At 33.5% G+C, this 22,500-nt stretch overlaps 1 protein-coding gene across 5 annotated transcripts in view; it reads right to left on the bottom strand.

The window, feature by feature from the left end:
* LOC145296782 (uncharacterized) overlaps positions 1-22,500 on the bottom strand; it is an 823,821-nt gene that overhangs the window by 251,019 nt on the left and 550,302 nt on the right. For all 5 annotated transcript variants that reach the window (XM_080142846.1, XM_080142847.1, XM_080142845.1 and 2 more), the window contains one exon: positions 7,688-7,741. In XM_080142846.1, the coding sequence (XP_079998972.1) occupies positions 7,688-7,741 (54 nt within the window). The remainder of the gene's footprint in view (positions 1-7,687; positions 7,742-22,500) is intronic.

Raw genomic sequence — 22,500 nt, 5'->3', positions numbered from 1 at the left:
CTTACTGCTTTTCCATGACACGACCGGAAGTTCGGAACGTTAAATTTAGGCAAAGTCAATCCAATCGATACGATGACTTGCAAAAATGGCTCGCAAAAGATCGATCTCTCCTTGTAAAAAAACTGCCCAGTTGAAAGTGAAGGAAATAATGTTTTGGGCCATTTTTTCGATATTTGTCGTCAGAGACGCCGTGCTTCAAAACGATACCGATCTGGTGAAAACCTGTCGCCTTTGTCAAAAGTTTTAGGCAGATATACAAACATACATACATCCGTATATATACATGCATACATTTAAACAGATATGTGATCTATATATATATATATATATATATATATATATATATATATATATATAGAGAGAGAGAGAGAGAGAGAGAGAGAGAGAGGCGCCAAAAAGAAAGTTCGCACTTGTCATTGTTTTCAAAAACTGCAAATTTAAAGTAAATTGAATGTAACTGTTTCAACAACTTATACCTCATTTGTTTCGCCTTTTATTCCTCTATAATTTTACCTGTTCATATTTGACTTTTAATTGAAGTATTCTAGTGATCACGTCAATTTAAAAAAAATGAATTTCAAACCGAGAAAGCAAAAAAATTTTAAAAATCTCCGCACAATGGAAAATTGTTAATTAAATGTCACTTTAAAACATTAATGCAACACAAGTACAACAGGAACATAATTAACTAGTTAACTATAATATAGATTTTAGCCAACGACAAAATACGTTGAGATACGAGTTCTCGTTCTATCAGTGAAGTTGAGCAATATTTAGCCTGGTCAGAACCAGATAAGAATACCAGATGCTGCATACGTATACAGGTGTTACAATTCGTATACATATTTATACACTAGAAAAAAACATGACAAATGTACAGAAACACTCTGCAACTCTATATTTGTTAACGTTTCTCCTGCGCCTACTGCCATAATATCATTCAATCTTAGTTAAGTCAAGAATTGTATGAACTGGATTCATTCTGAAACTAATTAACCGATCATTATACATTTTGAACTAGGGGTAACGGATCTAAATGTGGACTATATTATACTTAATTATATTTTATGAAAAAGGGATAAAAAAAGTTGCGCATATATCCGATTTTATTGAAATATCTTTATTGCAATATTTTTTTTTTATATATTAAGAGTATGATCATGAAAGTTGGAAGATTCTACTTATATCCACTGCCGATATGAATTGACGAATCAAATTAAGTCACGTTCGGTTAGCAACCAATCAGAAACCAGAATTGCCTTATAAAAATATTGAATCTTTAAGCATTCAGACATTATTTTTTCTTGTTGCACTTTGCCTGCAAAATTATAAAGTCCAGGACCTGTACAGAACAGTTAGCCACTAAAAATTCATCATTTCCATGACTTGTACAGAATGGCTTTCCATCGGAAACTCTTCTAAAATTAAACCTGGCTTTCAATTCAAGAATTCTTATGCCTCCAATTGCAGCTTTTTATTGTTGTCGTCTTAGCAGAGCAAGGAATAATAAATTGGCGTATAACTGTGCTACTCGGATAATTAATGTTACCTGTTTGGAATTGGTAATCACATACGCACACACACACACACACACACACACACACACACACACACACACACACACACACACACTGCCGTAGCAATGCAAACTTGTAATAAATCAACACAAACACAGTGGTATAGATGACACAATGTTCATTAGCAAAGTACGCTTGTACAGGGTGGCCGAAAAATTCCAGGACACTATACATGTATTTTTAATAAAACACAGCCCAGAAATATATGTTTCGACTGGAACTTTTCGGCCAGTGTCCTGAGACTTTTCGGCCACCCTGTAGAAGTACACATGATTATTCTGAGTGCAATAACTGCCACGAATAACTACCCAATAAGGTTCTTGGCGTAACTATATTAAATTTCTCTAGATAAGTTCATTATTCTAGAAAGAGGTTTGTTAGAAAACACCACAACATATATGTATATAATATATTATGCATATATATAATACATATATGTATTATGTGTATGTATTATCTCCACTCTTATATAAAAATCACATTGCGTGTGTGGGAGTTCCTTCCTCATAGATTCGGAAACGGCTGAGCCTATCTTTTGCACATTTCACATAAAGGTAATTTATATGCTAGGTAGTGTTCTTAGATATGTTTTGTACGGAAATTCAACCGATGAGTATCGAAAATCGAAAAAAATCCGATCTTAAAAGTAGTATTTTCTATCTTATTGATAAAACAGAAGAATTTTACAGGGGGAATATTTTACGTTACACCGGCCAAGGGAAATAAAATCTCAGCAAATTATTTCTTCTTCTTCTTCTTCTTTCTATCTCTCGCTCTCTCTATATATAATAAGATAAAAGAAGAGGTGCCATTTAAAATCGCTGCAAATCATTTCTTCTTTTGCAAATTTTAAAACTAAACATTAATCAGAAGTGACATTTCTAGGGCATTCATCGTCAAGCCTAAATATCAGCCAATGTCATATTGTAAACAAACAGACAGAATTTGATGAACGACATTATCATTATTTTTCATTTTTTTTTTTTTTTACGAATTAGTCCACCGGGCTAATTATTCCTTCTAACATATAATAATCAATAGAGGATTGATTCAATAATAATACATACGCAATATGCATAAATTCAAATATCATGTTTAAGCGTATTGTACGACCAGGCAACGTCGGGCGTCCAGCTAGTATAATATAAACTACATAAATACACACACAAGTTATAACGAAGATTATATTTGTTTTGAATTAAAAAAAAATTCAATAACAGATGTATTTGATAATTAATGCAAACATATTTCTTTGCAAACCCTTTCCGTTTGCTAAAAAAAAATATTTTAATGTCACATTGATTAAATTCTTTCAGTTTTCATGCATATTCTCCTTACACAAGTCTCACCCCAAGCAAATGATGTTGCAAACTACTAAACAGATGTTAATCTCTTGGTAAGGTGTCCGGAGTATATTAGGTGAAGCATAATTTTCCAGATATATTTTGCTAAGAGATCTGTTGCGATAAAGCGAAGTGATTTGCAGCGCTTGCCGAAAGAAGCCAAAATTTTGGAAATCTGTGGAGACTTGTTCACAATCAGACTGAAGAAAACAACGCAACGAACAACAATAACGGCAGAGAGATGATGGTGTCTCAGTGCGGTTTGACGATCTGGGTGTACCAGGTTCAAATCCAATTTGTTCCACAGAAATGCGTTTTTTCACCGCTTATCAAGGCCCGTAGGTCACTGAAGAATAAGGATTTAGGGTACCGTAATGGAAACTTGATAAATTAATTTATTTTGAAAGACGGTTCTTCAAAAACGTGCTCATGTTTGACTTGAAAACGACTATATCATAGTCAGCCTAGAAGAAGCTCCGTGGTACTGTGTTCTATAGAAAGCAGTTCTAGCGCTTCTGAATTTTGGAGATGAGGATTGTTTATTCGTATTATTTGGATTCATAGGACTACTGTTCTCAACTTGAGTGTATTTTCACAAAGTTTCGGTTGATCTAACATCCGATCTTCTTCAGATGTATATTGTCGAACCTGGGAATGTTTCTTTCAAACTCGGGAATTTCGACGGAATTTGGAGCGAAACCCTTTATTTGCTTCACAGGGGTAGCATGCTCTTGTTCCATCAGCCATGACTGGGTAGAAGTCCTAAGTAATTCGCAACTGCATTTTTCGGTTGCCCACACGGAGAATTGAACCTTCAACCTTCAGGAGGATATCACATTTTGTGATGTGGCTACCGAAAAGTCCTATTGCGAATTACTTAGGACCTCTATCCAGTCATGGCTGACGGAACAAAAGCATGCTACCTCTGTGAAGTAAATAAAGGGTTACGCTCGAAATTCCCGAGTTGTACAAGATACATCTGAAGAAGATCCGAGGTTACATCGACGGAAACGTTGTGAAAATCATACTATAGAATAGTAGTCTTGTGGCGTGACCGCCTCAGGGAGCGGTGGAGCTCCTCGTTGGGGGGAGATTTGGACCCCCGAAAAACTGAGTAAGCTGGGTAACTATGCTGGCATTGTCTGTAAAGCATTATTAGGTGCCCCGGCAGCGGCGGGTTACCTAGCTGAAAGGATGAATGTATTGCGTTTTTGTAAAACAGACATATTTTTTTTATTGTTTCAAAGATGTCATTTGAAAGCTAGAACGAAATATAATTTCGTTCTTGGATTGGTGAAACCCGACTCAAGGACGTCTGGCTTCTGAGTACTAGGTCAAACCAAAGGGTCAACATGTTAACCTCTTTCAGCGTGTGAATAGAATTGAGTTGTGATCACAGATTCTCAGACCGTGCAAGGCATCGGGACGTCCTCGAAAGACGTGCTAATCGATGACTGGTTAAGCGACTTACCCCAACCAACCCTATTCTCGGAATATAAGCAAATGTCCGCGCCAAAATTAGCAGATCGGAGCGGAATCTCGAGAGAAGAAATGCTAAACCAAGAGAGACGCTACTCCCTCGTCGACCGCCGCCCCCCGTAGAGAACGAAGAATAAGATTCCGGGGTGTTTTTTGTGTGTAATGAGACCGAACTGAACAATTGTATATATCTCATAACACACTTGTAAATTTCGTGAATTAACTTTAGTAGACTAGAAACGTCTGTGTTTGTCTTCTTATGGCTTGCATGAGCAGCTAATTATTTTCAGCTGACGCCGGCATATCAACCTGATAACGAGGCCTGCGATGCGGAATAAATTTGTAAAGAACTCTCGGAAGAAAGACGATCACAACTATTGCGACTTCGACGAGGTCAGAGGTAACGGTCCAATGAATCCAAATAATACGAAGCAGTTCTGGGTAAAATAAAACTCTGGCCATAGAAATTTCTCTTTGATTTAGGCACAAATAAAGAGTAAATAAAATGGCTCGTAGTTGTTGTAGCTAGTCAGATGTTTATTGCGTAAGTCTTCCAGATGGAAACCATAGATTGGAGCTCAGTCGAACATCTGCCATGAAAATAATGATAGAGCGGAGAGAGGCTGTCACCGTATCATTTATGAGTAAGAGTCAACAGAGAAAAGAAAAGGGTATCGCACACCAGATTTCGAAGTCGGTTTTGTACCTTGTCGAGACAGAAAAGAATGCTCCTCCTCGGACGTGACAACAGTACTCCATCTTAGGACGTGTTTGGATGTTATACAGGTAGAAGATTGCATTAACAGTGAGATATCTACTGGAAGGGTAGAATGATTCAATCATTTTCTCAGCGATATTGGCAACAAATCTTATGCATGTCTTCCAATTCAGATTAGGAATAAAGGTCCGTCTCAGAAGCTTTCAAACATGGTGCTTTCCGAAGACGAGAACCATTCATTTCAATTGGAGGCAGGTGGATATCATAACATTGATGATGGAAAGAGAGAAGCTTGGTTTTTACTGCATATTATTTTACCAACCACCTTTTTCCGGATTGCATCACGGGCTCAAGGTCAGAAAAGAGAGAGTTGACGTGCTGCCATAGAGGGTAGTGTCGTCTGTATAAATGTCTACGAATAATCTAAGAATGTGATTTTTGAAGTCATTGGTGAAGATCAGGAAGAGAATTTGAGCCAGCATCGATACTATGAGCCTGTGGTTTTTACCTATCGAAAACTAATTTATAGACCTACGGAAGAGAAGGATTTAATAATTGAGAGAACATTTCCAACTAAGTCATAGATGGGAATCTTCTGAAGTAGTCATTTATGCCATATCCTATCAAACCCTTTTGATATACTTAGAGAAATGAAGCCCTTGTAAAGAGATTCACTAATCCTGTATGATATTACAGTTAGCACATCAGCTGTAGATCAAGCAGGACGGAAACCATATTGCATGTCACTGATTATGTTATTTTTACTAGAGTGGTTGAGCACTTCTCTTTTTATCACAAATTTCAGCATGATGCACAAGAGATTGGTTTCAGCAACTTACTATTGACGCATAAATAACCGATTTCCAGAAATTAAACAAAACATGGCAGACTGATGAAGTTTTCCAAAGTGTCAGAAACAATTACTCATTAAGGCAACGTTTAAACGTGAAATCAAGGTTTTTGCACAAATATATGCATGTTGCATAGCGTGTTTTCAGTCACATGAGGAAATACAGGAAGTAGACGACCCTGATCACAAAGATAAGAATTTGCTACAAAGTTCTTAGTTTAGATTTGTAATATGTTGGCAAAATTATCCCAGGTTCATTAATAATAGTTGGGATAGAGGACACATCTCTGTTCAGGACCATGGTTGTTATTCGCCAAAACTCATAGGAACCAAGCTGCTGTTTAGCTACTTTAGACTTAACGGACTGAGGATAGTTTCTAAATATTCGCTGATGGAAATAGTAGCTGCTGTGCGCAATGGCAGGGGGATATTCTGGAGAGAACCAGGATTGGCTGTTTATATTTTGCTGGAATTCCTTAGTTGCTATGAAGCGATCTATATCGACAGTTAACCAGTCAGTCAGGTCTAATACTATAGAAAACATGTTCCTTTTAAACGTGGAACGCAGAAATATAAATAAATGTTCGGACGTTATTCTAATCAACCATAGAATATCGATATGCTGTACGATGGAGAAGTACATCTGAGGATTAACTGAGATAATTGAGTGGTTGGAATATTCCAATGGGGATGGAATGGAAGATAGGCATAGTTTCAGTCAACTTGTAAGAAAAAAGATCTAGGAGCTTTGCATATTCTTCGTTCGTGTCTGGCACACGGGTTGGTTCGTGAACAATCTGTGTTAGGTCATTAGCAATGGAGAAATCATGACTGAATCTCCCCACACCATCTATCTTGTTTGAATGGGCTATAACATATATAACACTGTGAACATTGAAGTCTTCACAAACGTAAATATTAGCTGAGGGATGAGCAGACAGGATGTGGTCAATTTTCTCAGAGATACTCTAAATGATAGTAACTCCGCTATTGTGGAGGCGATAGAGGGCAAATATGAACGCGATGGTGTAAGTGCTACCCAGAAGCACATATAGAGCAATATATGATCTTTTCTGGACATGGACCTGCCACATGGAAAGACATCCGTTATGCAGGCACATACTTCATACCCGTAACGATCTTATGGATCACATTTTGATGTCAAGTTTTGCTATTCTTTTAATCGCGAACTCATCTAAGGAATCATTCGGTCCCATATCAGCTTCGCACAGGAACAACAGGTCATTTTTTTTTTTTTTTTTGTAAGTGGATTTTAACTTTTGAAAGGTCGGAACGTAAACCCCCTGATGTTGGAGAAGGAGACCTGGTAGTAAGCGGATACGTTGGAAGTTAAAGTTCTGGGTTTAATCTTGCATTGTTTCTTGAGAGTTCTTACGATGGAATTTGGGGATATGTAGAAGAGATCAATAGAATTGATTAGAACAGGACTGAGAGGGAAAAATGGGAAATGATTTTTGATGATCATGAAGAGGAAAAAACTTCACTTAGGAACGTTGGTAACCTTCATGTAGTCCTTCCTGTAAGTACCGTATATCGTCCTGAAAAGAATTCCTAATAAAAAGATAACGGGGAAATAAATGACAACAAAAATCAACATCATGAATAATGTTCAACAAACAAACAAACAAACAAACAAACAAACAAACAACAAGTAACTTACCAAATAAATTACACAATATTAAACGAAAGAATAACATACCATATCTCCTTTTGGACCAATAGTACCTCGAAGACCTGGTAAACCTGGCGGACCCTAAGAAAAAAAGAAAAAAAGTAATTTAAATAAATCAAGATCATTAAACAAATAAAAATTTACCAGAACTACGTAATAATAATAATAATAATAATAATAATAATAATAATAATAATAATAATAATAATAATGATAATAATAATAATAATAATAATAATAATAATAATAAGCAGCAGCATCTCTCTAAAAAGTTTCACTTCTGTAGATAATAAAACCTTTGTTTTATCGAACATCAAGACGTTAATATCTATTGAAAAAAACAATGTGACATAAATAATAGTTCAACATGTTTTACACACATATTTACTCCTTGTCGGTTGTTCGACTCACGTCCAACCCTTTCTGCGTTGATTACCGTCGTCGTCGTCGTTGTCGGCTCCCACTCGTATCCGAGTATTGCGTCTTGTCGCTTGTTACCAGTCTATTATCTTTGGGATGAATGCGTGCGACATGACTGTTGAGTCCGAGTCTATTGTGTAAAAGTCGTGGATAGTGTTCGCAAGGCAGGGTAGGGGAGGGAGGGGTCGTTTTCGTCGCTCCTTTCTTCTTCTTCTTCTTCTCCTCCTAGCCTCTTCAATTTCTCTCCTTCTCTTCTCAAAGTCCACGGTGCCATCGTGTGTGCTGCAGCTCTCCACTCTCCACATCTTTCTGCCCCTGGCAAATTCTTCCCACGAGAAAGGAGCGATTTTTGTCAGAGCCAGGGGTACGCTTGATTGATCTTTATAGCACATTTTTTTTAGCTTCCCGTAGCCTAATACCCTGGGCCAGCTCCCCGTACAACATTTTATTGATTACGCTAGGCCGCAAGTAATCGAACGACGTTCTGGCACGTCTCAATCGCTGAGCATAATCGAGAGATCAAAGTGAAGAATTATAAACACAGTATCATAAGAGACGCTGGATCCAGGTTGCTTCTGAACCAGAGAGAGATCAGGAGTAGCAGAGCCATTTTCTAACCCTCTGGTCAACATCTGCAGTCTGGTATTTTCCTGACTGCAGCTGTGAACCAGACGGATAGAAAATGGCGACAATACTTCTGTAAACAAAAATGCATATGAAAATCTGTTTCGGCTTAACTTTAGACTTATTACGGCTGTTCTGAAAGGGATTATCTCAGCCTCAAAATCAACAACGTCTAAATTCATTTTGTAATGACCCTTTATTTGTTGATTGCGGTATGAAGTTAGTTCAGTGCAGTTCTAGGAGGTCAGACCTCCCAGACTTTACCTTTTCTCTTAATGAAAATCGTTAGTTTATTACTAATCGCCTAAGGGGCCTCTACCGAGAAATGCTAACGGGGCTGTCCAGGCAGCTTTTGCAGGATCAGTGCTCTTCCTCGGCAGTGCTGATTATCAATACCATTTTCCAACCTTTATATTCATATTTCTCATCGTGAGAGATAAATAAATACGGTTTGTTTTGTTTACTATTAGTGCATTTCTATTTCTATCTTTCGTCCGGCTCGATAATTCCTCTTCAGATAATCATTCTAAATAATTTAGATAAGAATATGCAAAAAGTTTTCCAGTTAAAATCTATTCCCCCCTCCTACCCCGCAACATATATATCTCAATGAAAAGAATTAATAGAACGATAATAGTGACAAAAAAATTAAAATTTTGTTTTAGTGTTTTAGGAGTAAGGTGTTACTTTTTGTTTCTCCGTAAAAGGAGGGTGGACCTGTAAATTCACCCTTGTCAGTTAATTCGTTCATCTGTCCGTACTTTTCTCAATAACTACGACTTGGAATTTTTTGAAATTTTGCACAAACATTAAACATGATATGAGTAAAAAAGTAACAGAATGGATTTTAAGCAGAACGATCGATGCCTCCGTTCAGTCTCAAAAGACAAAGAATACCCCTGTAGAGGCAGTTGCGTGTGTAATTGTGAGGCAAGGGTCGCGCAATCCCTAACGACACCTCTCCTGAATCGACATTGTTTGGGCCCTGTGGCAAGGAGAAGACCAGGACGATTGGAAACAATGCCGAGATAAGCGGAGAGCACATACAGCACCTGAAAGTACTGACCAGGCTCAACGTTTCTTAACTTCGGTTATCCTGCGGGAACCGGTGTGTCAACGTGATTGTGCTGTATTTAAGCAGAACGTTCATTTATAAATATATACATATTATATGTACCTCAATACTTCACTCGTACAAGCTATGCAAACCAGTTTTCAAGAAGACATGAATGGCTGCCTTGGGATTATATATATATATATATATATATATATATATATATATAATCTTAGTGATCGGAAGATTCCACTATTTTTTTTCAATTCCAATACAATTACCAATTTAGTTCTAACCGATTCCGATGCTATTTACATTGCTAAATATAGTCTGTTTTTGTTGGAGGGGCAGATTACTGAAAAAAAAAGAAGAAGAAAAACAAAACAAATAAAAACATGTAAATGTGTATATAATTTTGAAATGTAAAATTACACTTATTGATTTATCGATTTTTGTTTTATTGATAGTTTTGAATCATATATATATATATATATATATATATATATTTGAATCATATATATATATATATATATATATATATATATATCAATTGAGATGCTGCTGACTGTTAAATAACACTATTAAGACACAAACAACATAATTGATAAATGGAAATAATTTCATAAAACTTCATGAAAAATAATTCAAAGAATAAATGCATACAGGCATAGAGAAACACACACATTTTATGTAAGAAAGGGAGATAAGTAGAGACAGTGAAAGACGAAAACAGAAACGTGCACAAGACGAGACACAACGTAGGCATTGCAGAGAGGATTGTTGTTCTGTAAGGATGATTAAACGAATGTTGCTCCGGGCGAAGATCGTCACACGAATGTCGTTTTCCTCTTGAAAGAACAAAAACGTAGAAGCATCCAGGGATGTACAAGATATTAACCTTCGGTTTAGGATCATATCCTGTCAGAAAAGGCGAGATCAGAAACTAAGAATATTTGTAAATATTTCTAAACTACAGACAGACCAATAAGAATTAAAAAAAATATTTTTTTATTTTATTTTATTTCCATACGAAAACTGACCTTACATCTAGCTTTGCCTTTACAGAAGGGCAGAGTAAATAAACACACACCAAGCAACTATACATACAAGTTAATATTCGTGATGGGATGATTTCAATCGTTTTGCCGATTCCGATACAATTACTGACTTTGTTCCAAATTACCGATTCTGGTACAATTTCCGATTCTTTTAAAATGTCTAAATATTTAACTACCGGGTTTGTTTTCTTTTTTTTTTTTTTTAATATTTTCTAACTTTCAGATTAGAGCAAACAACCATGGATACGTTGCATATGCTTTCTCAAACATGAAAATAATTTGTGAGGGTGATCCATAGACGTTAATTTTACTGGTAGTTTAATATCAATATCTATCATATTCTTATTAAATTGGAAACTACATTTTAAACAAATTTTTTCGTTTTTGAGATCGGAAAATGGATGGAATGCTACCGATTCTAAAGCCGATTCCTTAAATGTTTCGATTTTTCCGATTCACGATACCAATTAATCATCTCGACAGCCATTCTTACATAGTGATATTGATTGGATGCTGCCTATTCCTGAATCTTAATTTAAAAAGGGCTAAAGAAAAGCGTTTACACGGAATTACTAGTAATATGTTAAGAGTTGATGGCTACCTTCTAACCAATTGTGAGTAAAATAATAATTACGCCAAATTATCGGATTCTCACCATGTCGTATCACATTTTAATTCCTTTTGGTGGATTGATTGTTGCTATTCCTTCTGATGAGTTAAGGGCATAATAGATTCACCAATTGATATAATTATTAAGTGGTTGATTTTGCGCTACGAAACAGACACTGTCAAGATCTGTAAGGATCAATTGATGCAAAGGAATAAAATATAAAAATTGTCAACATCATGTACTTTGGAATATAATTTTTTGCCATTTATTATATATATATATATATATATATATATATATATATTCAACTCGTAATTCTCAATATATCGTTATATAATGTGACGACAATGAATTTTTTTTCTTACAATACCAGAGAACAAGTGCCATTTTGTCTCAGAATTTCAGAGAGCAGATAACACAAACAATAGAATTCACAAACTTTGGTGTTCGTTTATTTGGGAAAAGGAACATTGTTTACTTTTCCGTTTCTCAAGCAACCATTCGCCGGTTGAAGAAATCACTGCTCTAAGAGTATGTCTGCACGTATAAAGAACATTAGTGATTAAGAAAGAAATAAAAAAAAAAAGAAAGAGTGATAGCACAAAAGACACACACAGACAAAAACAAAGATATATGACCGGAAGTAGATGCAAAACATTGGTCGAAATCAGTTGCGCATGCGCTCAACACTGTCTGATGATATCGTACAATTATAAAAGTAAAAGCATCAGCTTTCTTATAAAATTTTTTCAAGTTGTTAAACAACATAGGGATATTCGGCCGATGATAAAGATGGAATTGTCAAACGGAATCGCGTATTAGGATAGAGCGGCATGTTTAACATTGAAACGTTAGTTGGTCTTTAGCAGTTATAGTGTTATATTCCTCCTGTCCTCGGCGTTATCTAGAAACATATTTACTTGGTAATTTTAAACCGTGACGAATAAAAATTTCTTCATTTTAAAATACAAAAATATCTATACACGAATGTTTGCGTCAATCTAAACGATTAATTTAAAAGAAGGACTTAAGAATGTAAACAGCTTTTGTCTATTGATTACTATTTCAATTCTGTTTAAATCCAAAAGAAAGGTAAACAACATTTGTCTGCTAATCAATATTTCAATTCTGTTTAAATCCAAAAGAAAGGTAAACAACATTTGTCTGCTAATCAATATTTCAATTCTGTTTAAATCCAAAAGAAAGTTAAACAACATTTGTCTGCTAATCAATATTTCAATTTCTGTGATATGCAAAATTATATCAACGCTGGATATGATAAAGAAGTAACAATGGATAAGTCTTCTTAAATCCCCTTTTGGTCTTGAAATAAGTATCTTGTGACAAGAAACTATCCCCTTTTATTCTGAAACAGTAATATCTAATTGGACAACATAATTCCTTAATTTATTTTATTGCCGAGTATTATCCTCATCTTTTTTGGGGGGGGATGTTATTTCACGACGTTCCCGCCAACTATTCTTCTGACCTTCATCATGTGGTTACTGCGACGAGATAGGAACTCTGAATCTCCTAAGTGAATCCTCAGCAATTACTGCCTTCCATAGTTGTTTTCGTCGCACCACGTTCTGGCAAGAGGCTTACTTGGCCAAAATGTGGTGAGTCGACAACAACTAAAAAAAAAAAAAAAAAAAAAAAAAAAAAAAGGGATGAGCATAATAGTCCGCAATAAATAAAATTAATAAATAATGCTCATATCAATAATGAATTCCAATGAAATAATACAAAGATAATGAATTCCAATTAAATAATATATAAGATAATGAATTCCAATTAAATAATATATAAGATAATGAATTCCAATTAAATAATATAAAGATAATGAATTCCAATTAAATAATATAAAGATAATGAATTCCAATTAAATAATATATAAGATAATGAATTCCAATTAAATAATATATAAGATAATGAATTCCAATTAAATAATATATAAGATAATGAATTCCAATTAAATAATATATAAGATAATGAATTCCATTTAAATAATATAAAGATAATGAATTCCAATTAAATAATATATAAGATAATGAATTCCAATTAAATAATATATAAGATAATGAATTCCAATTAAATAATATATAAGATAATGAATTCCAATTAAATAATATATAAGATAATGAATTCCAATTAAATAATATATAAGATAATGAATTCCAATTAAATAATATATAAGATAATGAATTCCAATTAAATAATATATAAGATAATTCCTGTGACCAATAAATAAGCATTTCATTTTAACAGGTTAAAAAGAAAGACGCTTTTATTCCCTTTTTTCTTTAATGTGAATGCTGTCCAGTCAACACATAAGAAACTTTCTTCTTATTTTGAATCCATAGTTGAACTTCTAATCAAGCCGCCAAAAAAATTATTTGGAAGTACATTTGCTGTATTATTATTATTTAATTGAATGATAGTAGTACATATATTGGCTTTTCTCTCTCTCTCTCTCTCTTTCTTTCTCTCTCTCTCTCTCGTCTGCTGCCTCTGCACTTTATCTCAGCACCCTTCCAACTTTAGTCAGTAATAATTACATCTTCCTCTGGCCAAAAGGTTAATGTTATTCAAAACCCGATCTGGAATCGTCATCCGGCCTATGGTAATAAATATACGTATATTTCGAGATATCATCATCTGAAAATGTTGAGAGCACCTGCAGATAATGCATTTAATGTACAAACAGTTTGCGATTTCATCACTTGGCAACAGAGAATAACAGAAGACATTAATTCGATTAAAAACACGAGACACACACCGCAGAACAAGACAATACAAACATTTAGATCAGAATAGATAGACAAGAGTTTTCAATTAAAAAAATATAATAATGATAAATAAAAACATAACAAAAAAGTTTCCAAGAAACAAGGAACGCGACTTTGCAGCAGTGGACACTAGGCGGCGCCTTAGCTCTAAAATAACATTGGGTGTCAAATTATGGTATCTGAATAAAATGGTAATTACCAGACTTGACTTGGAAATGATTCTATTTATGACTCGATATTCAGATTAAAACCAGCATTTCATAGATTTCTACCATAATCCAACAGTTGTGAGGATGGGTGGGTTAAGTGCTTTTTAATTCCGCAATAAAAAGTTACCTCTGAAAAAAGGGGGGGGGCAGGAAGGTATGATGAAGGGGTGAAATCGTTAATAAAATTCACAATCCTTTCTATAATGTCAACCATATTTAGTAAAAATAAACTTAAGTCCATGCTTAATATATCTGCCAAGTGTCAGTTTTTTCAACTTTTTTTTTTCAATTTACTTATCGTTTTGTATTAGCTGAGGAAAGAGCACCATACCTGTTGCTAGACATTGAGCCGCTAACTCATTGATTCCAACCGAGAGATCTTTAAAAATTTCTAACCATCTTTTTAAATGCAATTGATTATACCTCCCCTACACTTGGTTCGCCGGATATATTTGTAAAGTAGTTTTTAAAATTATTTTCATGAGTCCGGTTGGTTTTTATAATTACTGGCAAAAAAAAAATAAAGATCTGGACGTGGTTTATACCATTTTGCTCCTTAGCTTTGCTTTTTAATGAAACTGGTTCTTCAAAACCTCATTCTTTTAATCATTTTCTGAACAAAAATCAAAAACTACCAAACTATTTTCACATATTTCCAATTTGAAACATTTTCCCTGAATATTTGTATGTTTTTCATAAGAGCTCCGCGGGCCATAATAAATACTTTGGTGGGTTGGATCTGGTCTGCAGGCTGGATCTAGCCCGAGAGCTTTAGTTTGGAGATCTCTGGTCTAAGTTATAAAGATTAGATAACCGACAATCATTAGACAATACGGTCACGCATGCACGGCGAAGTGAAACAACGACGATGCGGAGAACAAAAAGACCAGCAGGTAAATACTCGGATGTATAAAAAGACATTTGTTTAGCTTTTTGATCGCTCGTGGGTAAAAACATAACAGTGATATATTCAATTATTCCTCTAAATACGTTGTCCGCTGTCAATAAAATTAAAGTACGTTTTGTATGGATCGCATTCGTCATTCTTTGTGATATTACTTTTCCCAATACACATTTTAGTGACCGCAATTCGAACAAGCAATATTCTAAGCTTCTTATAATATTCTAAGCTTATTTATCTAGTGGATTTAAAAAGAAATGTAACCTGATTTTAACTTTTCAAGGAAAATTTGAGAAACATGTACTCTAGTTAGTAATTTACGTGCGATTTTTTTCTTCTTTTCTGGGCTCAATATTCTGGTTTTACACTGAATCGAGCCGTATCGTTTCTGGGGTAGCCATTTTGCTCAGATTCCAAGATTTGACACCGGATATGAAAGCCGCTCATCGCTGCGCATGTGCCGATAATTCGCTTTCCGTTTTGTTTCGCAAAAAAAAAAAGAAAAAAAAAAGAAAATAAAAAAAAAAGAAAAGAAAAAGAAAAGTACCACTCCGCTTTGATTATTGGCTGATTTTCGTCTGTAAGGGAAAGTTTTGTTGTTTGGGCATAAGAGGACATACGTGGGTGCAGCGTTTGGGAAAGGGGAGCTTACAATTTGGGAGACTCTGTGAAGGTGGGATTGGGGGAATTAAGTGCATTTAAAACTTGGTAAAAGATGGTAGAATATGATATTGTAAGATAATGTGCCGAAGAAAATGCCGATGGGATGAAGAAGATAAAAAAGATGAAGAAAGAGAGGAAGAGGGAAAAAGAGAGAGAAGATAAAAGTAAGATGATGAAAAAAAGTGGGGATCTGGAAATAAGAGGAGGGTGAATTGAAGTAATGAAATAAAAATAGACGTAAAAAAAACAAAAAAAAAAAACAAAGGGAAAGAACAAATAAAGCAGATAAAAAATAAGACAAGGAAATTGAAAATAGACGCAAACGTTATTCGTCGGTTTTAAACATTGTCTGTATATGTCTATGTACATAAACTCTCATATTAAGATGTTTGGAGCTATACTAATTTACTGGGCTACGATCAACGTCAATAGAAGACCGTTTCTCTAAAAGTCACGTGATCTGCTATCGTTACAGAATAAAGTACAACAACCACAGTACTGACTGTTTCGAAGAAGAGCCATTTTCTGTTTTAAAAAACAAAGAAATTGACACGGGATTCGTAAAACTGGGCCAATAATGACTGTATTTTATTTTCCAAAAAAATTAAAAAAATTGTTTCACATTTAGGCAAGTGCAAATAAAAGGAAGTATTTTTTGGAAGGAAAATTCTGTAAAATTATTTTATTTTTGTTTAAAAATTTATTTAATTACTCATTCACGCGTGACTTTAATTTTAAGTTTAAAATGGACCCGTTTTAAAATAATTATGAAATGAGATATTTTTTTACATCCCTTTTACTTGATCATACGGCAAAAAATATCTTAAAGTAACTTTTAACTGTAAAGTTTCTCATAACAATCTATATAATAGTGAAACTTTTTGTCAGAAAGTTTAAAATTTAAACTTATCTTTTCTTTAATTTTGAAAATTGTAAAACAAATACGTTTGCATATTTTTTTTTCAGTTTTAATAATAAGTGTCGTCGATATATTTTGGAAATATCTTTAATTTTTAATATGAGGGAGTCCATAAACCTTTAACCTATATCATGGCTTCATTATAATTATAATGCTTATTTTTGATTCTTTAAATTCAGTTGAGACTTGTTTTTTTTTATTCGTGTGTATATGTTTGTTGCTTCTGTTGGGAAGATTTTTTGTGCAACAATATTTTCTCGTATTTAAAAATTAATTGTTTATTATTCATCGTTTAATTTCATTTTGAAATTTATTAATCATTCGATTTTTATTTGAGTTTATTCTCTACATGATTTTGCAGTATTTACTTATTTCCCACTTATAAAATAATAATATTGTATCCATAATTTTCAATAAAAATAAGTTTAGTATAAATATGATCATGTTCTTTTGAAAATCCATTTTTAAGTAAAAAAAAGAATCAAATTTTAGTCTTTAAAATCCATAAATCAATGAAATATTTATCTAAATGTTTTTTTTTCATTTATTGATTTAGTTCAGTTTCACTATATATATTTTACATTTCATTAATTATAGTTCGATTCCACAAAAAGATTTCTCGTTCAAGTTCACTTTACAATTCATCCATTATTCGATTTCATTCTAAAAATTATTAATTGCTCGATTTCTTTTAAAAAAAGTAGTCATCGCCTGATTCCATTATAAAGTATTAATAGTTCGATGTTAATTTCTTTGTTTATTCCCTGAATTCATAATTGGGTTTATTTTATTGTATAAAATTCAGTTTCAACATAAATCGAATCAACTTTCTTTTCGTTTAATAAATTTAATTCTTTAAGTGATTAATAAACGAATTTACTCTTTAAAATCCATGAAACAATGAAATTAAACACAAGCTTTACTTTTGAATAAATTCGTTTGTTTTTTTTTAATTTTATTTTTGGAGTATTGAATAAGTTCACTTTCAGTTATATCGTGACCCTTATTTTTTTTTCTTTTTTTCAATGCAATTCTTTTTCTAAAAAACTCTTATTCAGTCCGACATTTCAAAAAATCTTGCTTACCTGTACCGCAAGCATGACGTCATTTTTAGTGACTAGGCCTGCTTATATATGTGTATGCGATAATATAAAACACTTATTCTATATAATTCAGATCAATTCTTATAAATGAAGCTCGCTATGCAATATTTTCATCTGTAAATAGCTATGTCATAAATTTCAATAGAATTAAATTAAAATGGAAGATTTCTTTTTCCTGTGTAAGTTTACGTTGTTCTGAAATCCAGATAAAATCACATCAGGACATAATTCCAGTAAGTCATTGTATTTATATATTTGTGTCTGGTGGATCTGTGCTTACATGCATCTAAATGTATACATACATGTGCATACAAGCACACCTGCTTACATATGTACAGGAGAAGTTTCCCTCCGACAGATATCGAATATTTGACAACTCAAAAGACTATTTCGAAGCAGAGGACGTCATTTAGTTTGAATTCGGCTACTAATTTCAAGGAATTAAGAGTTTTGTCTTATAATAATATATCCGTAAACAGCGTCAAAAGGTTCTAGTAATAATAATAATAATAATAATAATAATAATAATAATAATAATAATAGGAGGAGTAGGAGACTAGTAAAATGTGAAAAAAAAAACACGAAAAGAAAGAGAATTAGCGAAAGTATCGTTGCGTGATGAAAGAAGTAGAAGAAATAAAAAGTAAGGCTGAAGCAACAGAAAGGATGTCCAAAAGTATATGTTCAATAATATATATATATATATATATATATATAGAGAGAGAGAGAGAGAGAGAGGGTGGAGAAAATATATGCATATATGTATATTAGAAACCTTCAAAAGAATGCGCACAGAATCATCGACGTCAGCAGTTTGTGTTAACTATACAGAGTTTCAATAAATATGGAACAGTAGAAGCGACATAGTGATTCTGTAAACTTGTAGTCTTTCTTTCAATAATATAATAATTTAAAATATATAAATACGTTATATTTTTATGTACGAATACATGACTTTATTCTTGCTATTTTTAAATAAAGCATCATCAATCAATCAATAAAGCATTATCAATCAATCAATAAGGGTTTATCACTCAATAAGGAACCCTTCCTTGAACTTTAGCTATCTATCTCTGTCCCGAGCTATCCGCTTCCACGTGGGACCTATGTGCTGTATCAGGTCCTCTCTACATCTCGTTCTTGATCTTTCCTTTGGCCTCTTATGTTCACGAGGTGCCCATTCCGTTGTCCTGATGGACCATCTGTTATCATGTTGTCTGGCTACGTGCCCTACGCATCTGCGTTTGGATGTCTTGATGGCAGTATTGATGTCAGTAAGTCTTGTTTGTTGGCGGATCCAGATGTTTGTTTTTATGATTTCTCTCCATCTTTTTTTGTACCACTGCCAAGATTTCACTTCCGTAGATAATCACAGGTCGTATATATTCATTGAAGAGTTTCTCTTTGATAGACGTACTTGCTTTTCGGCTTCTCATGATATTTTCCATTTTCCCAAAAGCTGCCCATCCCAATGCTATTCTTCTCTTTGTCTCGAAGAGGATATCTCCATCTTTCGTTAAATTTTTTTCCAAGTAGATGTAGCTTTCAACTTTCTCAATTGTCTTTCCATCAAAAATTATTGGCGACTTGGCAGCGTGCTGGTTTAACATCACCTTGGTCTTCCCAAGATGCAGGTTAAGACCAAGCGGTTTGCTCTTATAGTGGATGTCGTTTAGAATGTAATTTAGTTCGTGAGGAGAGTGTGCCATAAATACTATATCATCAGCAAAAATGAGATGTGACGAGTGTTCACGTTTGATGTTGATCCTATCATTTAATCCGACTGATTATCGCATCCTGGAGACAAGTTGTGAAGAATTTTGACGAGATGGTGTCACCTTATCTTGCCCCCTCTCCAACTTGATTTTGTTGCTGTCACGATGGAGCTTAAGATAGAGCTAGCACCACCGGACAGGGTTTTCAGCAAAGTGATGAATGTAGAGTCAGATCCTTGGTTCTCAAGGGCATTGAACAGTGGATCAAACTCTATACAGTGGAAAGCCTTTTCATAATCTATAAATGTAAAGCACAGTGGAATCTTGTATTTGGCTTTCTCTTGCAGTTGACTGCCAGCCTGGATATAGTCGATGGTGGAGTAACCTGTCTAAAACCTGCTTGTTCTCATGCTTGGTGATTGTCTAGTGTTCCTATCATAGTCTTAGCAAGACATGAGAGTATACCTTGTATGACACTGGAAGAAGGCTGATTAGCCGATAGTTCTTAATATCTGCAGCGTCTCCTTTCTTATGAATGATGACCACTGATGCATTCCTACACTTATCTGGAAAATTTTGGCCATCAACAATGAGTGATTCACCGTGAGCGAATGACCAGAATGTCTCTAAGCATAGACACCAATCTAGAGAGAACAAAGCGTATCAAGTGACACAAGATACCAAACACCCAGGGTCTAACGGACAGGTCATCAAAGTTCCAGCTGCTATTATCCAACAGATTTGAGGCGCTAGCAACATCACAAGTATCATAGATTTTAACAATTAATTTTTTAAAATCTCATATGACAAATAAAGCGCCTACATTAAGAAAAAATCAATATTCATCTACACCAACGATAAAATTAAATATAAAACAGATTTACCTACATTAAAAAAATCAATAATACTTAATGAAATTTTATATGTGTATTAACGATCGAATAAATCCACCAATTTTAATAGTTTTAATACTATTATTATTAAAAAATTCGTGTAAACAAAAATACATTTATTAAAGTAATATATAGAAACATGAATTCGTTGTTACTATCTTTTTAAACTAAGTATTATTAATTTTAACAATTAAAACTTTTTAAGTAAGTCCCCATCGTCCGTTTTAATGAAATCAATATAAATCGAAGTAAAAATTAAATTTAAAATAAATAAATAGGATTAATAAATCTTTAAATAAAAATGCTAATGAAAAATGATATGGCGTACTTTGGTTTTAAAAAATACGTTTTTTCGTGTGTGCTTTAAACAGCTAAATAATGCTAACTAAGGTTCAGTACTGACATAAATTGACTTACAATTGAATTGAAACGGTTAACGCGTAAATCGTGGTACCTGAGAGATTCCGTAAATTTCTTGAAAATAAATAAATAAATAAAAATAAACAATTTCGATCTACTACAAATACCAAATGTATTTGCAATTAATATTTTTAATAGTGTTGAATTTGCTATTTTAAAATTGACAATAGCCATTTTTCATATTATATATTATTACATTAAATAGTTTTGATGAAATTGTAAAACCGTTTTCTGATTTCCATATTTAAAATTGTCCTTTTTCAAATTATCGAATTAAAAGAAATGGTCTTAGTTCTCTCCAACTGCAAGAACTTAGACACCAGGGTATGAAAGCGGGATTGAGAAGTCAGCGCCCCCGAAGAGGGACACCTTGACCAGCAAAAAAGTGGCTAGCCAACAACATCGACATTCTTCTGTAAGGGCGCCTTCGGTAATAAACTAACCCCTTTTCAAAGAGAGTAAGCAAAGAACTGCACAGAACTAAACTCCCACCACAAATCATTGCAGATCGTTAAGATCATTACAGGAATGGTCTAGTCGAATGTAAATCTGTTAAAAATTAATTATTTCTGAAAATGTGTTGCCTTTTTCTTTGCAATTCAACCGATTATAAAATATATTATTGAGAAATACCGTAATTAGAAAACTAATAAGATAGAATTTATTTCCATTTTCTATTTACGATTTCAAACAAATTGATGTGGATACATAAAAATAAAATATTTTCATTTTTTTTTTAACAACTATTCAGTTTTATTGAAGTTTGATTGTATAACTGCACAAATTTTGTGGCGCATTTTGAAGGTAACTAATCCATACATAGAATACATGCATATATATTCATACATATGCACATTATATCTATATATGTATGTAGAGGGAGAGAGAGAGAGAGAGAGTATATGCATACATATATATTAAAAATATACACATGTATAATATCATATAGAATATATACAAATACACATTACATATATATATATATATATATATATATACGTAGAGAGAGAATATATGCATATATTTATATTAAATATATGCAGATATATATGTATATATATATATATATATTTATATATATATATATATAGAGAGAGAGAGATAGAGAGAGAGAGAAAGAGAGAGGGAGAGAGAGAAAGAGAGAGGGAGAGAGCGAATATATATGCATATATAATATATATAATTCAGAATGAAAGCGAATGAAAAAATAGTGATGTAACATGAATAGTAATGTAGTGTAACGTTCGCCGGAAGCGCGTGGTGCGCATGTGCAATAAAATGTAAAAAAAAAAGAAAAGAAATAGTAAAAAGATATAAAAAGAAAATGGCCATACATGATAAACAAGTATCGCTGTGTTATGAAAATTTTTTTAATCTATAAATTGAAAGAACAACAAAATCAAAATAATGAAATAGAGTGCTGATTACGGAAAAAAAAAAAAAACGCGCGCAGCGTGCGACC

Source organism: Euprymna scolopes, chromosome 17 (assembly GCF_053919585.1).
Source record: "Euprymna scolopes isolate OS-2025 chromosome 17, ASM5391958v1, whole genome shotgun sequence".
In the NCBI taxonomy this organism is placed as follows: Eukaryota; Metazoa; Mollusca; class Cephalopoda; order Sepiida; family Sepiolidae; genus Euprymna; species Euprymna scolopes.
Note: the sequence above shows the minus strand (reverse complement) of the source record. Positions and strands in the feature narration are given on the sequence as shown.